The sequence below is a fragment of the Solanum verrucosum genome, unplaced genomic scaffold, assembly GCF_900185275.1.
Source record: "Solanum verrucosum unplaced genomic scaffold, falcon-dt-bn FXZP01000860.1, whole genome shotgun sequence".
NCBI classification, from domain to species: Eukaryota; Viridiplantae; Streptophyta; class Magnoliopsida; order Solanales; family Solanaceae; genus Solanum; species Solanum verrucosum.
Window position 1 is genome coordinate 76,743 of NW_026020617.1, and position 18,796 is coordinate 95,538.

General features: G+C 37.5%; 1 protein-coding gene across 1 annotated transcript; it reads right to left on the reverse strand.

Moving 5' to 3' along the window:
• Positions 1-296: 296 nt before the first annotated feature.
• LOC125811349 (uncharacterized) lies at positions 297-1,572 on the reverse strand. Its single transcript, XM_049490853.1, has 3 exons — positions 1,407-1,572; positions 911-1,110; positions 297-422 (listed from the first exon to the last, which is right to left on the reverse strand). The coding sequence occupies exons 1-3, from the start codon at positions 1,570-1,572 to the stop codon at positions 297-299; spliced, it is 492 nt and encodes a 163-aa protein (XP_049346810.1).
• Between the last annotated feature and the right edge of the window lie 17,224 nt (positions 1,573-18,796).

Genomic DNA, 18,796 nt, shown 5'->3' on the forward strand with positions numbered 1-18,796 from the left:
GCCTATGAAATGAAAGTACGGGGATGGCCACAAGGCATACAAGAGGGATAGACCACATGGCATTTTGAGGAGCTTATGAAAGAGTTCAAAGAAGAAAGATGATCTATGGCCAGGTTGGAGCATTATCATCGTCATCGTCCCCATCATAATATGGCCCTGGGTGGTACTCTGGAGACTCTTCAAGGCTGTGCTCGGGTGACATGTCTATCACTCCTCCATCTCTTGGGTCATAGATGTTAGAACCTGTTTACAGAAACCTCCATGTGGTCTTCCTCCACCTCTTCTATGGGTCCTCTTTAGGATCCTCCTATGGGTCTTCTTCGGCGATCCTCTTCTGGGTTTTCTTCAAGGTCCTCTTCCGGGTCTTCTTCTGGATCCTCTTCCGGGACTTCTTCCTCTTCTTCTTCTTCTTCTTCAACCACCTGGATTAAATAATCAATGGATCCAGGAACATTCTGATTATACATGGGTGTGGTGAATCCCATGCGAGAAACAACTGATTCTCTAGCCCAATCAATCTGTTAGGTTATCTACAAACCCCCGATGCCCCTCGTACGCTTGGATGAGCCATATGGACTCACAACATTCAGCCAAGCATAATATTCCGGCGTACACCAACTTTTCTCTTCTATGTTAAATCAATCACGTATTCCCACTCGGCTTGCATATTTGTTATCCATTCTAGTGAGGACTAAAGTGAAAGCCTTTTCATGTGATCCCATGATCGACCATAGCGGAATGTCTTGGATAACTCCAAATTGTCGCATAACCCGAAAAGGTGCATATGGTTGAATGCCCCTCAACCCAATTATCTCGGTAAAGAAAAAATATTGAGTCCTTGGCAAACGTCAATCCTCTTATCCAAGAAAACTTCGGATGACATCTCCTATAATGTTGTTCAAGAATGTACGCCATTCTTCCCTTCCTGTCGGCGCGCCCACCCAATTTCGGAGACGATCTTTTTACATGCACCTATGTAGTAATCTATTTGTGGATCACGGCGATAGAAATGTTCCCTCGCCCAAATCTGTAACAGCATACTGCAACCCCCAAAGAAATCGTGCCCTCTAATGCAAGCTGTCATTGAACGAAGAACTTCGGCGATGATCACTGACAGTAAAGAAAATCTTTGCGGATTGTTAAAGATGCTTATAACCATCGACAATATGTTGATGTCGACAGAATGGGACCTTATCGAGAATACCATGATTCCCAAAAAACCATAATGAATACTCTTGGTCTCATATGCACCCATGCTTCGCGGGTACATAAAAATTTGTGTTGGTATTCATCGTAACCTTCTAGACGCCCAAACCTCTGAAAGAGATAATCTAACTCGACCTTTTCGTCGTCCACATATCTAAATGACCGAAATATATACAGATCCAGGAGATTTAGAAAATCACCTGTACTGATGGCTGATGGGATCATCAGCAACCTCCCTCTAATCGGTAGTTCGGTAAGACTACTGAACTTCTCTAGTGTATGAGTGATCTCAAATCTAAGAATTTGAAAGTTACGGTGCTCGGTTCCCAGAACCCCATTAGCTGAGTAACGAAGACTTTGTCGCATTGTGTCCCTAAAAGTGACAATAATGCTTCCAAGTGCCTTCGATTCTCAGCCCCGTGTATCCTGCAGATATTTTTGCCACCAATTATGTAGGATGTGTGGCGCTGAAACGACCATTTGGATATCCGGCAAGTGTTGGTTGAGGTTCATTTGAAAAGAGGGTAAAGGGTGTGATGAGTTTATTTGCTCCAAATCCGTAAAGTGTTTTCGTTTGGATAATTTATATCAATTTCACACAAAATGTATGTCGTCAAGTTTTAAAGAAGAAACTCATTGACATTTGGGTGGTTTCCTAAACACAACAACAATACCTCATATTATCTTGCCTAAGGCTATGCAACATAACCTATTTCTAGAGTAGGATTTTTTCCTAGATGATTGAGAGTGACACTGGTAATTGCGAGAGGGCGCACTAGCGTAATAGCACCAACTCTGAAACTAAGGAATCCCAAAGAGAGTTTCGGAGGAGTGCAGGAACACCCTTCGCGTGTTTAGTGTGTTTTGGGTACAACCAAAAACTCAATAGAAAGTGCAGATGATAGTGTAGGAAATCAGTAACAAGTAATGTTTTAGAACAAATAAGGAACACAAGCTTGAATTTCACTTGCGACCTTTCAGTCAAAGCGATATATCAATAATAAGTTGAAAAATAAACACGTAATCACAAATGTTGCTCCTAAATTTTTTACTAAGATTAAAACCATTGATTATTCCCCAGTAGAGTAGCCAAGCTATCGCACCCTAATTTCGAACTAGCCGAAACAGTTCACAACATAATATGGCTAACACTCTGATTTTTGAAAAAAATATTTGTTTTTTTCTTAAAGTCACCACCTAAATTTTAAGGCAAATATTAGGAAAACTATTTTTTAAATGTGTAAATGCAAACTCTGTTTTGATTTGCGAAACCAGTGAAATTCTGAGTAAGGGTTTTGCTTACTCGAGAGGGAGGTATTAAGCACCCTCAGAGCATATCCGAAAATAGTCCTTAAACTCAATTTAGGAAAATATAATTAGAAAAACTTATTTATTTATTTGCTTTAAAATCAATGGTAAGTAAATTTTATTAGTTAAAAAAAAATTAAAATACAAGGTACGGCATATATATGTCTATTAAATAAAATTAATAGTAGTATGTTTATCATACAGTAAAAAATAAATAAATAAATTTACTAAAAATGTATGACAATTTTATATGTTGAAAAATATAGATGTGTCTTATATAAATGTAAAATAAATGTTGAGTTTAAAGGGTATGAAAATTTGTTGTTTTATTTATATATAGAATTAAGACGTGAAAGAAAATAAAATAAAATGAGATAGTAATCAGGTGTCAATGTGTAGTAGTATGTGTGATGTATTATTTGAAAACGAAAAAAAATAATAATGATACTAAATGTCAAAATATTTTATAAAGTTTGTGATCTTAACTATATTTATTATGAAGTATAGTATATACATGTATGTTGTTTAAAAAAAAAATAAAAAAAAATAAAAATAAAATATATATATATATATATATGAACGTTTGTTATTTTATTTGTATGTAGGAAAAATAGTCAATAGAGTATAGTTAGTAAAATAATATGTACATCAAAGTGTAGGGATTTATAGTTTATAAAAAATAAATAACACTCGTAAGAGTGATAGTAGATAGGAGAAAAACTAAACATAATTAGTACCTTTATGTGCATGACATATATATGTATGTACCTTTTATTTTATTTTTGAACCTCTTGGCATATCTAAAATCTCGAAATAATTATGTTAAGAATTAAATATTTTGGCAATATTTGATTAAAAAAATAATGACAATAGCAGATATATTTTTCATAAAGGGGGGGGGGGGGGGGGGGGGGGAGGGTGACGTAAAGAATATAAAATAGGCCTAACTATTGGGACTTATTTTATATTTATTTTGTTGCTAAAATGTAAGGGTCTATTTCCCTACTTACTTTCTTAAGAAAATAAAATAAAATTCTAGAAGGTAATAACTTTTGCCTTGTGTATTTCTAAAGGTGGTTATTTTAACCTTTAAATTAGTTTCAAATTTATTTGGAAGTTTTAAATGATAAATTATCCTTAACATAAAGGCCTAAATGAGTGTTTGACAAGTAAAGCTATTAAATATTTTGGTCCTTTTAAAATAACGTTTCTTCTTCCTTTTGAAAGTAGTATTTTCAAGCACCTTTAGACTTGAACTACAGAACTTTTAAACTCTTTAAAGTATAGTGGTTAGATAAAAAATCTATATCTTTAGGTCCCAAAAATTGGTGTTTTAACTAAGAAAAAGAACTACATTTTTTTTACACTAAAATCTGCTCAATAAGGTTGTTAATAGGTGCAGTGTTTTAACTTACAAAACCAGCAATTTTCAAGTAAAAAAATCTGCACTTTTGTACCTAAAAAATCTGCATCAAAAACCCTCTGAACAAAGCGTTTTTTCGTTCTAAAAATACACATTTTTTGCACTAAAAATCTGCACGTTAAAAAGCTGCAATTTTTACCTCTTGAAATATGGAATTTTTCAAACTAAAACCTGCACTTTCAAACCTCAAAATATGCATCCATTAAGTTGCTAAAAAAATCGTTATCAACTCTTATTAAAACAAATCTTAAGTTGGATACATTCTTTTTTAAAGAAATGAAAAGAAGTCATTCCCAAATTAACTTTTCTTAAAGGCTAAGCTTTTACGACAAAAAAAGATATGAAAACTTCGTTAGAAAGCGTCGTCCTAAGCGAGTTGGTCATATCAAAAACCCAATATCTAGAGGGACGGGAAGGTTCAAGACTATATCTTACTATCTCTCTTGGTTTATTTGTACAAACCCAAACAAAATAAAAGCAAGCATAAATATATGTGAAATAGTCATGTGTAAAATGTTAGTCAAAAGATAACAACACATATACGATATAAAGAACGTGAAAATTTTGAAGCGAGAAGGAAGATTCGGACACTATTGACACAATAAGGCTGCTAGATGTGAGCTTATAATGTATCGATGAGCACAAATCTGATTTGGGACAGATGAATGGAGTCGTATCACAACTCAAAATGCGCTCACGAGTGTACATGTGAAATAAAAAAAAAGAAGAGGATTAGATAACACATGTTACCAGTTAAGTTACATGAGTACTAAGTAATCAAGGAGGATCCTCATGCTGAATTCCAATTGAAACAAACCAAGATCCAAAGATGAGATGGAAGGAAAATTACGCTAAGTACACTTAATGGAAAAGTTCGAGAGAATTGAACATTCCAAATTTAAACTAACTTAACTTACAACTTTGGGGGAAATAGAAGAATTCATGTCAAAATAGGCAAATATCATTCATGTTAACAGGTTACGGAAAAAAATATGTCTTTCAACATATGACATTTAAACATACACGCAAAATATGCCTGATAGGAATATGTAATTTTGTTCATAGAACCTATTCTATATGTTCAAATCTGGTCATCATAGATTGCAGTGACAGAGCGAGGAGTAATCTTGTAACGACCCACTAGGTCGTTTTGAGCACTAAGACTATTTTGACTCTTTTCATAAAATTTTAAATAGAAATTTGAACTATTCGGTAACTACGAGTGTATAGTTGATGAATATTTACTAAATAAATAATTAATGTAATTTTGTAGTTAATGGGCCAATTAGTAGTTAACTATTCGGTATTTTATGTTTGTCTTGGATATTTGAAGTTATATTGAGTGTATGAGTTAGAATTAATGGGAAGTTATTGGGTAATAATTAGTATGTAGTTTTTGGATTGGAAAAAAAGAGGAAAAGAAGTCAAGTTTTGGAGGTATTGACCACGTGATAGGTTCTGATGGGGGAAATGACATAATTTTTAGTAAGGAAAAATTATTCATTGGCAAAGTAAGACTATTACATAATTGGTTTATGTATATTTTCCGTTGTTAAGGTTACCGATTGTGAAATTATTGATTTTAATTTCAGAGTTTTGTGATGGTTATTAACTTATTACTTTATAATTGAAGTTTTAATAATTTGAGATAGTTACTTAAATATTAGGGCATTGTATTATATGAAACCATTAGTTTTATGATATTTGATAAATTGAGACATAATCTTAAGCTTAATTTATTAGGAATATGAGATTTGGATTATTTAGTTGGCACCAAGATTTATGAATTTAATTATAGATTAGGGGAGTTTTTTATTTAGGATAGATATATAATAATATGGGTGTCTACGAACTTGCCTGCTTACAAATAACGCATATTTGATAGATTAAGAACATTCTGAAGCTTTACGAAAGGGAAAAGCAAAATCTTGAGGATTCGTGACACGTGTTCGACATTCAAGGTATGTTAAGACTTCCTAGACTTCGTTGAGGGACGTTTTCTAATTAAATATTAAAAATGAAATAGACAATGGGTAAGGACAAAGGATGGGGGTCTCGTACCAGTGGTGTGAAGGCATTGGTACAAGTACCAATGTTATTAAAGGGGAAAGTTTATTACTATAATATGATAGATTAAAATTCGAGAATGCCAAAGCATATGGGCATTAGCTGATGTGTTTAGTGACTTGATTTCTTTTGTATGGTTGTGTTTCTTTATTAAACCTATATGTTTGTGATAATTTAGGTGATTATATATCATAGCGACATTTGATTTATTGAAATCTTCATCATCCCTTTTTATTGATATCATATTGTGCACATGCATTGACATGAGATTGAGTATGAGTAAAGGTCTAACACATGGAGATCGTCCGTGTTGAGATTGAGTATGATTATAATTTGGGCACGTGGAGATCGTATGTGCGAGTGATTGATTTTGATTATAAGTTGGGCACGTGTAGATCGTCTGTGCCGGGGATTGTTTGATTTTATAATAGTGCGTTGAGATCGTCCGCACAGACACGTGGAGATCATCCATGTCGGTATATGGACCTTGCGAGTCCCCCATGGGTCATGAACTCTCGATGTATTTCCGAGGAGTATCATGTATATACAGTTGGGAGAGTACTTGGCATATGAGGCATATCATTCATGGTGTCACATTGCATTGCATCTCATTACATCCCTCATTCTTGTTGATTATGTGTGTTATTGGTGGTTGAACATTTCGTGACATTTGATTATCTCTATTGATGAAAACTTGGTTGATAAGTATAATGTGGACATGTAAAAAATAAATTAAAGGTTTATTTTCTTATATACTGCTGTCACTACTTCTTTGTTGTCGGTCTATGAGATATACTGGGTACACGTGGTTTTATACTCATACTACACTTGCTGCACTTTTTTTGTGGTGCAGATTGTATTTCGAATTCGAGCGTATTTCTTGGAGCTTGAGTCTGAGTTTGGTTTATCCTCTTGGAGTTGTGGTGAGCTGCTTGGATGTTCTGCAGCTCATACCTTCATCTATCTCTATTTATTAGGTTGTTTTGGTATTATGATAGGATATTTCTTGTGTTTAGACTTGTTATATAAGTAGAGACTTGTATTGGCTTTTAGAAGCTCTTGTACTTATGACACTAAAATCTTGGGGTAGTATTTCAGTTTTCCGCATTTTATTTAAAAGACTTAGTATGTAGGATATTCACTTGCTACTCACTTTTCCATATTTTAAGTGGAATTGGTTAACTTATTGGGTTGGCGAACCTATCGGTTGGGAATATAGGTGTCATCACGACTTGTGATTTTGGGTCGGGACAAATCTGCTCAGTTAAACATCCCGAAACAATCATAAAACAGAAATTCAGAAGGGATACGAACATTTAACATGACGTAACTAACAACACTGTATAGCAGGAGCAATAAAGCATTCCCAGAAAAGATGAAACATGAGAGATCAAAGTTTGATTATACAATAGAGATGAGAAGTTTGGTTAAATCAAACGAATTTTTGATGATGCCTAGTGACTTACATTACCAGCTGATAGCCCTATATTATTCTTAGGTAGTCATAATAGAGAAGAAAGATTTTCACGTATTGCTTATTAACGACAACTGAAACGGACAGGAGAGGACTTCATGTTGGTCTCTTAACTAAAGAGCTTTAACAGACTTAAAGTCTAGGCCAGATTACAAGAACTTGACATAAACTTCTAAAGTATCGAATATCCTTAAATACTATAAATAGCTTAGATATTTTAGCAAATAAAATGGAGTTCTAATGAACAAAAAAAAAACAGATTTATTATGTGTCAACACTCTTGAGAGAAAAGCAGTAGTCTAATCCAATATATAAAAATCTATTCTAATTTGAGTACTTCCACACTACCATCCATAAGAACACCAACATAAGAGAGGAAATTGATTCCATATTGAAAAATTGAAACAGTAGCAGGTGAAGGACTGATAATAAGCGCTAGAAATGATCATCTAGACAAAGCTTTGTTGTACTGGAAGGAGTAAACAAAATTTAGAATTGAGACTCCTCAAACTTTAAATGGAATCTGACTTGCGAAACAACAAAATAACTCATGAGATATCTGTAACATCGTGTAAGTTGAAGTAACTATGAAGAAGCTTGAAATTAGAAATAGTCATTTTTGGAAAGAATTCAAAAATCTGGAAATTTGGTTTAGTATGGGAAAAAGTGAGTTTTTGGTCAACTTTGAACAGTCATAACTCCTAGCTCAGGATGATTTAGGTGTAGTTCCAGTTATGTTTACGAAGCTTGTGGAATGATATTTCCAACGCCGCCAAGTTTGCTTGATTTTGAGTTCGCATGAGTGAGTTATGCCCTTCGGAAGTTGGGCTGTTGGCATAGAGAAGTCATCCGAAAATTGTAAGGGTATTTTGGTCTTTTCCCTAACCAATTCTTTTGGTTATATTAAGGGTTTAGAATGATTTTTGGATCATTTTTTCCCTTTTTAAAAGAGTGAGAATGAGGGTTTGTGAGTGAAGAGGAGAAGATGACGAGAAAGAGATGAAGAAGCAAAGTTCGTCAAGATCGTCGTGGTTTTCGTCGGGGGTGATCCCTATTAAGGTATGTGAGATCATAGTGTTGGGTTGGTTCTTTCCCCCACATGCCAAACTCGTTTTAATTTCCGAGAAAAGATTTAGTTGTGTTTGTTGAAGTCTTGTGGTTGTGGTTGTTGAAGTGTTATGGTTGTGTTGAAGTTCCTTGTTGTCTTGGTACATGTTTCCGGTTGTGATTTCGAGTTGAATCTAGTGTATGTTGAGGGGTTTTATGATTCCAAGTGTTTGGGGCTGGAACCTTTGAAGTTAAGGTGGTTTAGAGTTGGAAAAATGAAGGAGAAAAGTCGAATTTTCGGGGAAAAGGGTTGGGGTGCTGCGCCAGCCAGCGCGCCCCAAAAGGGACTCTGAAGTCCAGCCCTTGGGGCGGCGCGCCTAGCATAGCACCCAACAGGCCTCTCTGAAGTCTGAAGTCTAGCGCTCCACGGCTCTCAGAGCGCCAAGGACGCCAAGTTTTCCTCATTCTTCCCCACTCTTTCATACATGTTCCTTGGTAATGTACCTATGTTTTATAGTTGTTTTCAACACTCCAAGGTACGTCTAAACGTCAAGAACTCATCCATAAACATGAGATCATTACCTTTGAATTCATAATCCAATTCGAGGAAAGTTCGGATCAAAGTCAAGTGAAGCTAGAGTGAAGCTTAGAAGTTAAGAAGTAAGTCAAAGCAAGTCTTTAAAGTTGTTCAAGAGTCTTTATTGAACGTTTTAACTTCATCTTAAGGCTCAAGTTTCAAGTTAAGTAAAGAGTATAAAGTTGAGTTCATTTCTCAAAGATTATTAGGGAACTAAGTATTCCCAATGAAGTCTTAAAGAAATGTTTGTACATTTAAACAAGATTGGGAACTGAGATTTCCAAAGGGCCTTCGGGATAGTTTTTTCAGAAAAAAAAGAGTAATCGCTTTTTAAATGAAGCAAGAGAGGAAACTGAGATTTCCAAGATAGCCTTTGAGCTAAGTTTTTGAGTAATTATCTCAAATCAGCAGGAAGAAATATGTTTTAAAAAAACATAATAGCCAGTACATTTTTGGGAGTAGTATTGAGCACCTATTTGGGGGAGCGTTCAAAGAACCCACAGCCTCCATAGCACCATGTAGCCATCATGGGTAGAAGAGGTTCATACTTTTTAGATGAATCCTTTTCAAATTAGACTAGTGGATCCATTAGGCAGTTCAGGTCCTATACATTTGGCCGGGTACATGATGCTTTGACAGCATGAGGTTGATCGTTGTATCATCACTATAGCTTTTATGTGATGGTTGTCGGTTAGAGAAACTCCCACAACAATTATTGTATTTTTTTAAAATACATCAGTTCATTTGTTTTTCTATATACATCTCAGACTTATTGTAGCTTCGTATACACATAGAGTTTTAGCAGGTTTTAAACATCTTTTCTTTATAATGCACTTGTTTTGAATTGCCTTATATTGAAATGAGTCAGTCAGGTTGAGTTGAGTTGAGCCAGGTAAGCTATTCAGTTTCTTCCAGATTTCCTTCTAGCCTATGTTTCTTAGCTTCCAACTCGCATACTCGTACATTCAATGTACTGATGCCAGTTGGCCTGCATCTTACGACGATGCAGACGCAGGTACCCATTATCAGCATCCAGCACGTCGTTGATCCAATTGAGCACTCCAGAGTCAGCGGTGAGCCTCTTTGCATTCCGGAGGACTCGGTTATTTTGTTTTCTTAAGTTTTGTTTTATTAGGATGTTGCGGGGTCTGTCCTAACATCCATATCAGTGTTATAGAGGCTTCATAGTCAGTCAATCAGTTAGTATTGAGTCTCTCATTTCTGTATATATGTAAATAGTCTATTTTGAGACTCCAGTTGCCTTTTTGGCCAGATTTTATGAGTTAGGTTGTTTTATGACCTTTCATTGCATGGAGTTATTCTGTTGAGTTAGGTTTCCGCTGAGATAAGAAAGTCAGGTCAATGGTCGCTTGGGGGCCAACAATGGTCTTCGAGTGCCGGCCATCTCCAGGGTGTAGTCTTGGGGCGTGACAAATTTGGTATCAGAGCACAGAGTTCAAGAGTCCTAGGGAGTCTATGAAGTCGTGTCTGTAGAGTCCTAGTTATCGGTGTGAAGCGCGCCACATCTATAATTGGGAGGCTGCAACATTTAGGATGATTTCTCACTTCTTTCACACTCATCTCGTATGTTAGAGTTGATCTCTAAAAAGTTTCTCTCTAATCCGTGCCTGCACGTGTTTTCAGATAATCATGCCTTCATGAAGAGTTGGCAGAGGGCGTCTTCCTAGACGTTATGTTGAGGAGCAAGATTTACCTTATGCACCTGAAGTGCAATCACAAGGGGAAGTTTCTAATGCCGAGTTCAGAGAGGCAATTAAAATTCTGAGTCAAGCTGTAACTAATCAGATTGGTCAGCAAAGGGGGGCTCGACATTAAAGAGCTGACACTTCAAGGATTCGTGAGTTCTTGGGGATGAATCCTTCGAGTTTCATGGGTTCGAGCACTACTGAGGATCCAGAAAACTTCATTGAGGAGTTGAAGAAGATTTTTGATGTGATGCATGTGGCAGATACTAAGCGAGTAGAACTAGCTACATATCAATTGAAGGATGTTGCCAGAACTTGGTTCGTCTAGTGGAAAGGGGGCAGAGCTGAGAATGCACCACCTGCGAGTTGGGCCTGTTTTGAGGACGCTTTCTTGGGGCGTTTCTTTCCTCGAGAATTAAAAGAGGCCAAGGTACGTGAGTTCCTCACACTGAAGCAGGATTCTTTGAGTGTTCATGAGTATGTGTTGAAGTTCACCCACCTATCCCGTTATGCTCCGGAGATGGTTGTGGACATGAGCAGTAGAATGAGCTTGTTTGTTGCTGGGCTGTCTCGTTTGTCGAGTAAGGAAGGTAGGGTTGCAATGCTTATCGGGGACATGGACATATCAAGGTTGATGGTTTATGTGCAGCAGCTTGAGGAAGAGAAGCTGAAAGTCAGGGAAGAGTTCAGAAATAAGAGAGCTAAGACCGGTAATGAATTCGGGCAGCAGAAAGGTAATGCAAACCGTTCGTCCTTTCAACAAAGGCAAAAGGGACCTGCTCCATCATCTGCTAGAGCACCTGCACCCAGATACAGAGATGAACATAATGGCTAGAATTCGAAGGACTTAAAGGCTAGACCAGCACAATCTTCGGGTAGTGTGGCGCAAGGGAGTAGTAAGCCTTCTGCCTGCGCCAAGTGTGGTAGGAACCACTCAGGTATTTGTCGTGAGGGCTCCATTGGTTGTTTCAAAAGTGGTTAGAATGGACATTTCATGCGAGAGTGTCCAAAGAACAGGCAGGGTAATAGGGGCAATAGAGCACAATCTTCTGCAGTTGTTCCACCAGACAGGACGGTACCTAGAGGAGCTACATCTAGTACCGGTGGAGGAGCAAACCGCCTCTATGCAATTACCAGTCGCCATGAGCAAGAGAATTCTCCAAATGTTGTCACTGGTATGATCAAAGTCTTTGCTTTTGATGTGTATGCTTTGCTAGACCCAGGAGCATGTTTATCTTTTGTAACTCCTTATGTTGCAAATAAGTTTGAGGTTCTTCCTGAAAGACTTTGTGAACCCTTTTGTCTTTCTACACCTGTTGGGGAGTCTATTCTAGCAGAAAGAGTCTATCGTGATTGTCCCGTTTCCATTAATCACAAGAGCACTATGGCTGATTTGGTTGAGTTAGACATGGTAGATTTCGATGTCATTTTAGGTATGGATTGTCTTCATGCCTGTTATGCATCATTAAATTATAGATCTCGAGTGGTCAAGTTTCAGTTTCCGAATGAGCCAGTCTTAGAGTGGAGTAGTAGTTCAGCAGTGCCTAAGGGTCATTTTATTTCGTACCTTAAGGCGAGAAAGTTAGTTTCGAAGGGTTGTATCTATCACTTAGTCCGAGTTAATGACTCTAGTGTTGAGATACCTCATTTTCAGTCAGTTCCTATAGTAAGAGAGTTTCCAGAAGTTTTTCCTGATGATCTACCCGGAATTCCTCCTGAGAGAGAAATAGAGTTCGGCGTAGATCTCATTCCAGATACTTGTCCTATCTCTATTCCGCCATATAGAATGGCACCAACAGAGTTGAAAGAGCAGTTGAAAGATCTCCTAGATAAGGGTTTCATTCGACCAAGTGTCTCACCTTGGGTAGCTCCGGTCTTGTTTGTGAGAAAGAAAGATGGTTCCCTTAGAATGTGTATAGATTACCGCCAGTTGAACAAATTTACCATCAAGAATAAGTACCCTCTTCCGAGGATTGATGATTTTTTCGATCAGTTTCAGGGTGCCACTTGTTTTTCAAAAATTGACCTCAGATCAGGCTATCATCAATTAAGAGTAAGGGAATGCGATATTCCAAAGACAGCTTTCAGAACCAGATACAGTCATTATGAGTTTTTGGTCATGTCTTTTGGTTTGACCAATGCACCGGCAACATTCATGGACCTTATGAATAGAGTCTTCAAACCTTATTTAGATATGTTTGTTATCGTCTTCATTGATGACATACTAGTCTATTCAAGGAATAAAGAAGATCATGCTACTCATCTCAGAATAGTTCTTCAGACTTTGAAAGATAAGGAGTTGTATGCCAAGTTCTCTAAGTGTGAGTTTTGGCTTGAGCCTGTGGCATTCCTAGGCCACATTGTATCTGGTGATGGAATTAAAGTTGATACTCGAAAAATTGAGGCAGTGCAGAATTGACCTAGTCCCAAATCTCCAACTGATATTACGAGTTTCTTAGCTGGCTATTATAGAAGGTTTGTAAAGGGGTTCTCGTCTATTGCATCTCCTTTTACCAAGTTGAGTTAGAAGACAGTGAAATTTCAATGGTTTGAAGCTTGTGAGAAAAGGTTTCAGGAATTGAAAAAGAGGTTGATTACTGCTCTAGTTTTGACCTTACCAGAAGGTACTCAAGGTTTTGTGGTGTATTGTGATGTATCTAGAGTTGGTTTGGGTTGTGTCTTAATGCAGAATGACAATGTTATAGCTTATGCCTCCAGGCAGTTGAAAGTTTATGAGAAGAACTACCCAACCCATGACTTAGAGTTGGCTGCTGTAGTATTCGCTTTGAAGATATGGCGTCATTACTTGTATGGTGTGCATGTTGATGTATTTACTGATCACAAGAGTCTTCAATATGGGCTTACTCAGAAAGAGCTTAATCTCAGACAGATGAGGTGGTTAGAATTACTCAAGGATTATGACCTGAGTATTCTTTATCACCCAGGTAAGGCTAATGTTGTTTGCTGATTCTTTAACCAGGTTGTCTATGGGTAGCACCGCCCATATTGAAGAAGGAAGGAGAGAGTTAGCAAAAGATGTGCACAGACTGGCACGCCTGGGAGTCAGACTTATAGATTCCGCAGAAGGAGGAATAACGGTGACGAACGAGGCCGAGTCATCACTAGTGTCAGAAGTGAAAGAGAAACAAGATCAAGATCTTATTTTGCTTGAGTTGAAGGCAAATGTTCAAAAGCAAAAAGTATTAGATTTTGAACAAGGGGGAGATGGTGTATTGAGATATCAAGGTAGATTGTGTGTACCTATGGTGGATGGACTCCAAGAGAAGATTATAGAAGAAGCTCATAGCTCCAGATATTCCATTCATCCGGGTTCCACAAAGATGTATCGTGACTTGAGAGAAGTTTATTGGTGGAATAGCATGAAGAAAAGCATTGCTGAATTTGTTGCTAAATGTCCAAATTGCCAGCAAGTGAAAGTTGAACACTAAAGGCCCGGTGGTTTGGTTCAGAGGATAGAACTTTCGGAATGGAAGTGGGAGATGATAAATATGGATTTTATCACAGGGTTGCCAAGGTCTTGCAGACATCATGATTCTATTTGGGTGATTGTCGATAGAATGACAAAGTCAGCCCATTTTCTGCCAGTAAAGACTACCAATTCAGCAGAAGATTATGCCTGGTTATATATTCAAGAGATAGTGAGACTTCATGGAGTCCCAGTCTCCATTATTTAAGATAGAGGTGCACAATTTACTGCGCAGTTCTGGAAATCTTTTCAGAAAGGCTTGGGTTCAAATGTGAACTTAAGTACTGCCTTTCATCCTCAGACTGATGGGCAAGCATAGCGCACTATTCAGAATTTAGAAGATATGTTGAGGGCTTGTGTGATCGATTTCAAAGGTAATTGGGATGATCACCTACATCTTATTAAGTTTGCCTACAACAACAATTATCACTCTAGCATCTAGATAGCTCCATATGAAGCTCTTTATGGGAGAAGATGTAGATATCCTATTGGATGGTTTAAAGTTGGTGAAGCAGGGTTGATAGGACTAGATTTAGTTCACCAAGCTATGGAGAAAGTGAAAGTGATTCAAGAAAGGTTGAAAACGGCACAGAGTCGTCAAAAATCCTACACTGATGTTAGGAGAAGGGCGTTAGAGTTTGAAGTAGATGATTGGGTATATTTGAAAGTTTCACCTATGAAGGGGGTTATGAGGTTTGGTAAGAAGGGGAAACTTAGTCCCCGGTATATTGGACCTTACCGCATAGCCAAGAGGATTGGCAATGTTGCTTATGAGTTGGAGCTACCACAGGAATTAGCAGCGGTTCATCCGGTATTTCATATCTCTATGTTGAAGAAGTGCATAGGTAATCCTTCATTGATCTTACCAACTGAAAGTATTAGGATCAAGGATAGCTTATCTTATGAGGAGATTCCTGTACAGATTTTAGATCGCCAAGTTCGCAGGTTGAGAACGAAAGATGTAGCATCAGTCAAGGTCCTTTGGAGGAACCAATTTGTTGAGGAAGCTACTTGGGAAGCTGAAGAGGACATGAAGAAGAGATACCCATATCTCTTTGAATCCGGAGGAAATGCAGATCAAGGTATTAATTTCCTTCTTAGTGCTCTTTAAATTATAATGAGCATGTTGTTGTTGTTGTTGTTGTTATTGGCCTTGTTGCTTGTTGGGTGTTTGAGTTGATGTTACACCCTTAGCCTAGTAAAAATAATCTCATTCGAGGACGAATGTTCCCAAGGGGGAGATATTGTAACATCGTGTAAGTTGAAGTAACTATGAAGAAGCTTGAAATTAGAAATAGTCTTTTTTGGAAAGAATTCAAAAATCTGGAAATTTGGTTAAGTATGGGAAAAAGTGAGTTTTTGGTCAACTTTGAAAAGTCATAACTCCTAGCTCAGAATGGGTTCGGTGTAGTTCCAATTATTTTTGCAAAGCTTGTGGAATGATCTTTCCAACGCCGCCAAGTTTGCTCGATTTCGAGTTTGTATGAGTGAGTTATGCCATTCGGAAATTGGGATGTTGGCATAGAGAAGTCATCCGAAAATTGTAAGGGTATTTTGGTCTTTTCCCTAACCAATTCTTTTGGTTATATTAAGGGTTTAGACTGATTTTTAGATCAGTTTTTCCCTTTTTAAAAGAGTGAGAGTGAGGGTTTGTGAGTGAAGAGGAGAAAGAGAAGAAGAAGCAAAGTTCGTCAAGATCGTCGTGGTTTTCGTCGAGGGTGATCCCAATTAAAGTATGTGAGATCATAGTGTTGGGTTGGTTCTTCCCCCACACGCCAAACTCGTTTTAATTTCTGAGAAAAGATTTAGTTGTGTTTGTTGAAGTCTTGTGGTTGAGTTGAAGTTCCTTGTTGTCTTGGTACATGTTTCCGGTTGTGATTTCGAGTTGAATCTAGTGTATGTTGAGGGGTTTTATGATTCCAAGTGTTTGGGGCTGGAACCTTTGAAGTTAAGGTGGTTTAGAGTTGGAAAAATGAAGGAGAAAAGTCAAATTTTTGGGGAAAATGGCTGGGGCGTTGCGCCAGCCAGCCCCCCCAAAAGGAACTCTGAAGTCCAGCCCTTGGGGCGGCGCGCCTAGCAGAGCACCCAACAGGCCTCTCTGAAGTCTGAAGTCTGGCGCTCCGCGCCTCTCAGAGCGCCAAGGACGCCAAGTCTTCCTCATTCTTCCCCCACTCTTTCATACATGTTCCTTGATAATGTACCTAAGTTTTATAGTTGTTTTCAACACTCCAAGGTACGTCTAAACGTCAAGAACTCATCCATAAACATGAGATCATTACCCTTGAATTCATAATCCAATTCGAGGAAAGTTCGGATCAAAGTCAAGTGAAGCTAGAGTCAAGCTTAGAAGTTAAGAAGTAAGTCAAAGCAAGTCTTTAAAGTTGTTCAAAAGTCTTTATTGAACATTTTAATTTCATCTTAAGGCTCAAGTTTCAAGTTAAGTAAAAAGTATAAAGTTGAGTTCATTTCTCAAAGGTTATTAGGGAGCTAAGTATTTCCAATGAAGTTTTAAAGAAATGTTTGTACATTTAAACAAGATTGGGAACTGAGATTTCCAAAGAGCCTTTGAGCTAGTTTTCCAGAAAAAAAAGAGTAATCGCTTTCTAAATGAAGCAAGAGAGGAAACTGAGATTTCCAAGATAGCCTTTGAGCTATGTTTTTGAGTAATTATCTCAAATCAGCAGGAAGAAATATGTTTTAAAAAAACATAATAGCCAGTACATTTTTGGGAGTAGTATTGAGCACCGATTTGGGGGAGCGTTCAAAGAACCCACAGCCCCCATAGAACAATGTAGCCATCATGGGTAGAAGAGGTTCATACTTTTTAGATGAATCCTTTTCAAATTAGACTAGTGGATCCATTAGGCAGTTTAGGTCCTATACCTTTGGCCGGGTACAGGATGCTCTGGCAGCGTGAGGTTGATCGTTGTATCATCACTATAGCTCTTATGTGATGGTTGTTAGTTAGAGAAACTCCCACAACAATTATTGTAATTTTTTAAATACATCAGTTCATTTGTATTTCTGTATACATCTCAGACTTATTGTATCTTTGTATACACATAGAGTTTATAGCAGGTTTTAAACAACTTTTCTTTATAATGCACTTCTTTTAAATTGCCTTATATTGAAATGAGTCAGTCAGGTTGAGTTGAGTTGAGCCAGGTAAGCTATTCAGTTTCTTCCAAATTTCCTTCTATCCTATGTTTCTTAGCTTCCAGCTCTCATACTCGTACATTCAATGTACTGATGTCAGTTGGTCTGCATCTTATGACGATGCAGACGCAGGTACCCAGGATCAGCATCCAGCACGCCGTTGATCCAATTGAGCACTCTAGAGTCAGCGGTGAGCCTCTTTGCATTCCGAAGGACTTGGTTATTTTGTTTTCTTAAGTTTTGTTTTATTAGGACGTTGCGGGGTCTGGCCCAACATCCATCTCAGTGTTATAGAGGCTTCATAGTCAGTCAGTTAGTATTGAGTCTCTCATCTCTGTATATATGTAGATATTCTATTTTGAGACTCTAGTTGCCTTTTTGGCCAGATTTTATCAGTTAGGTTGTTTTATGACCTTTCATTGCATGGAGTTATTCTGTTGAGTTAGGTTTCTGCTGAGTTAAGAAAGTCAGGCCAAGGGTTCGCTTGGGGGCCAGCAATGGTCTTCGAGTGCCTGCCACGTCCAAGGTGTAGGCTCGGGGCGTGACAATATCTAAGGTGCAACACCTTGGCCTAAACTTGGATATCACTTAGCACCAGAGAGCAATACAAATCAATCTAGCTAAACAGTCCACGAAATTCATATGTAAAACTCAGAATCAGTAATATAGGCAGGTGCATGTGATGTCTTCTAAGCCGATTTCAACTCGAATTTTCATTAACAACACAAGCAGATACATATTTATATGGTTTAGAGACAACCAGTTACAGTTCAAATCTTAGGACAAGAAAGCAGACCATATCATTTTTTGTTCATATGGGGTTGATTTAACCAAATCGTAACCATGGTAGCTAAGTTCAAACAGAGAGCAAACTCCTCAACTCAACCTTTAATCTCATAACATTACACTCTTAGTTACATGAATATGTAAAAATTTCAAACAAGAATAGTGAAGCAATTTCTATTATATAGATGACAAAAATAGCGATTCGACTTAAGTTTAGTGCCTAAAATTAGTTTATATGTGTACTCAATACATCTAAGAGGCAGTATTTACATTTAGAGAAATAAAAACACACACATAATCAGATTGGTAAATCAACAGTCCCTCTCATTGACACTAATATTTACTAACATTTTTTTTAAAACTGAACGAATTTAGATGGGCAAAATCGAGATAGCGACACAAAACTATATTCTTATTTCCAGAAACTGAAAACAAAATGTAAGACGAGGGTGATTACTGACCTTGTGTAGAGCAGCAAACTAAGGCTTTGACGTCAAAAGATTTTGACTCCAAACTTTCTCGAAACTCGAATTCAATACAGAAAACAGAGGGACAAGAA

Coding starts and splice junctions, on each gene's coding strand:
- LOC125811349 (XM_049490853.1), bottom strand. CDS start 1,572: ATGCGACAAAGTCTTCGTTACTCAGCTAATGGGGTTCTGGGAACCGAG. Junction 1,111..1,406: donor CCCATCAGCCATCAGTACAG/GTGATTTTCTAA, acceptor CTTTACTGTCAG/TGATCATCGCCGAAGTTCTT. Junction 423..910: donor GACAGGAAGGGAAGAATGGC/GTACATTCTTGA, acceptor TATTTAATCCAG/GTGGTTGAAGAAGAAGAAGA.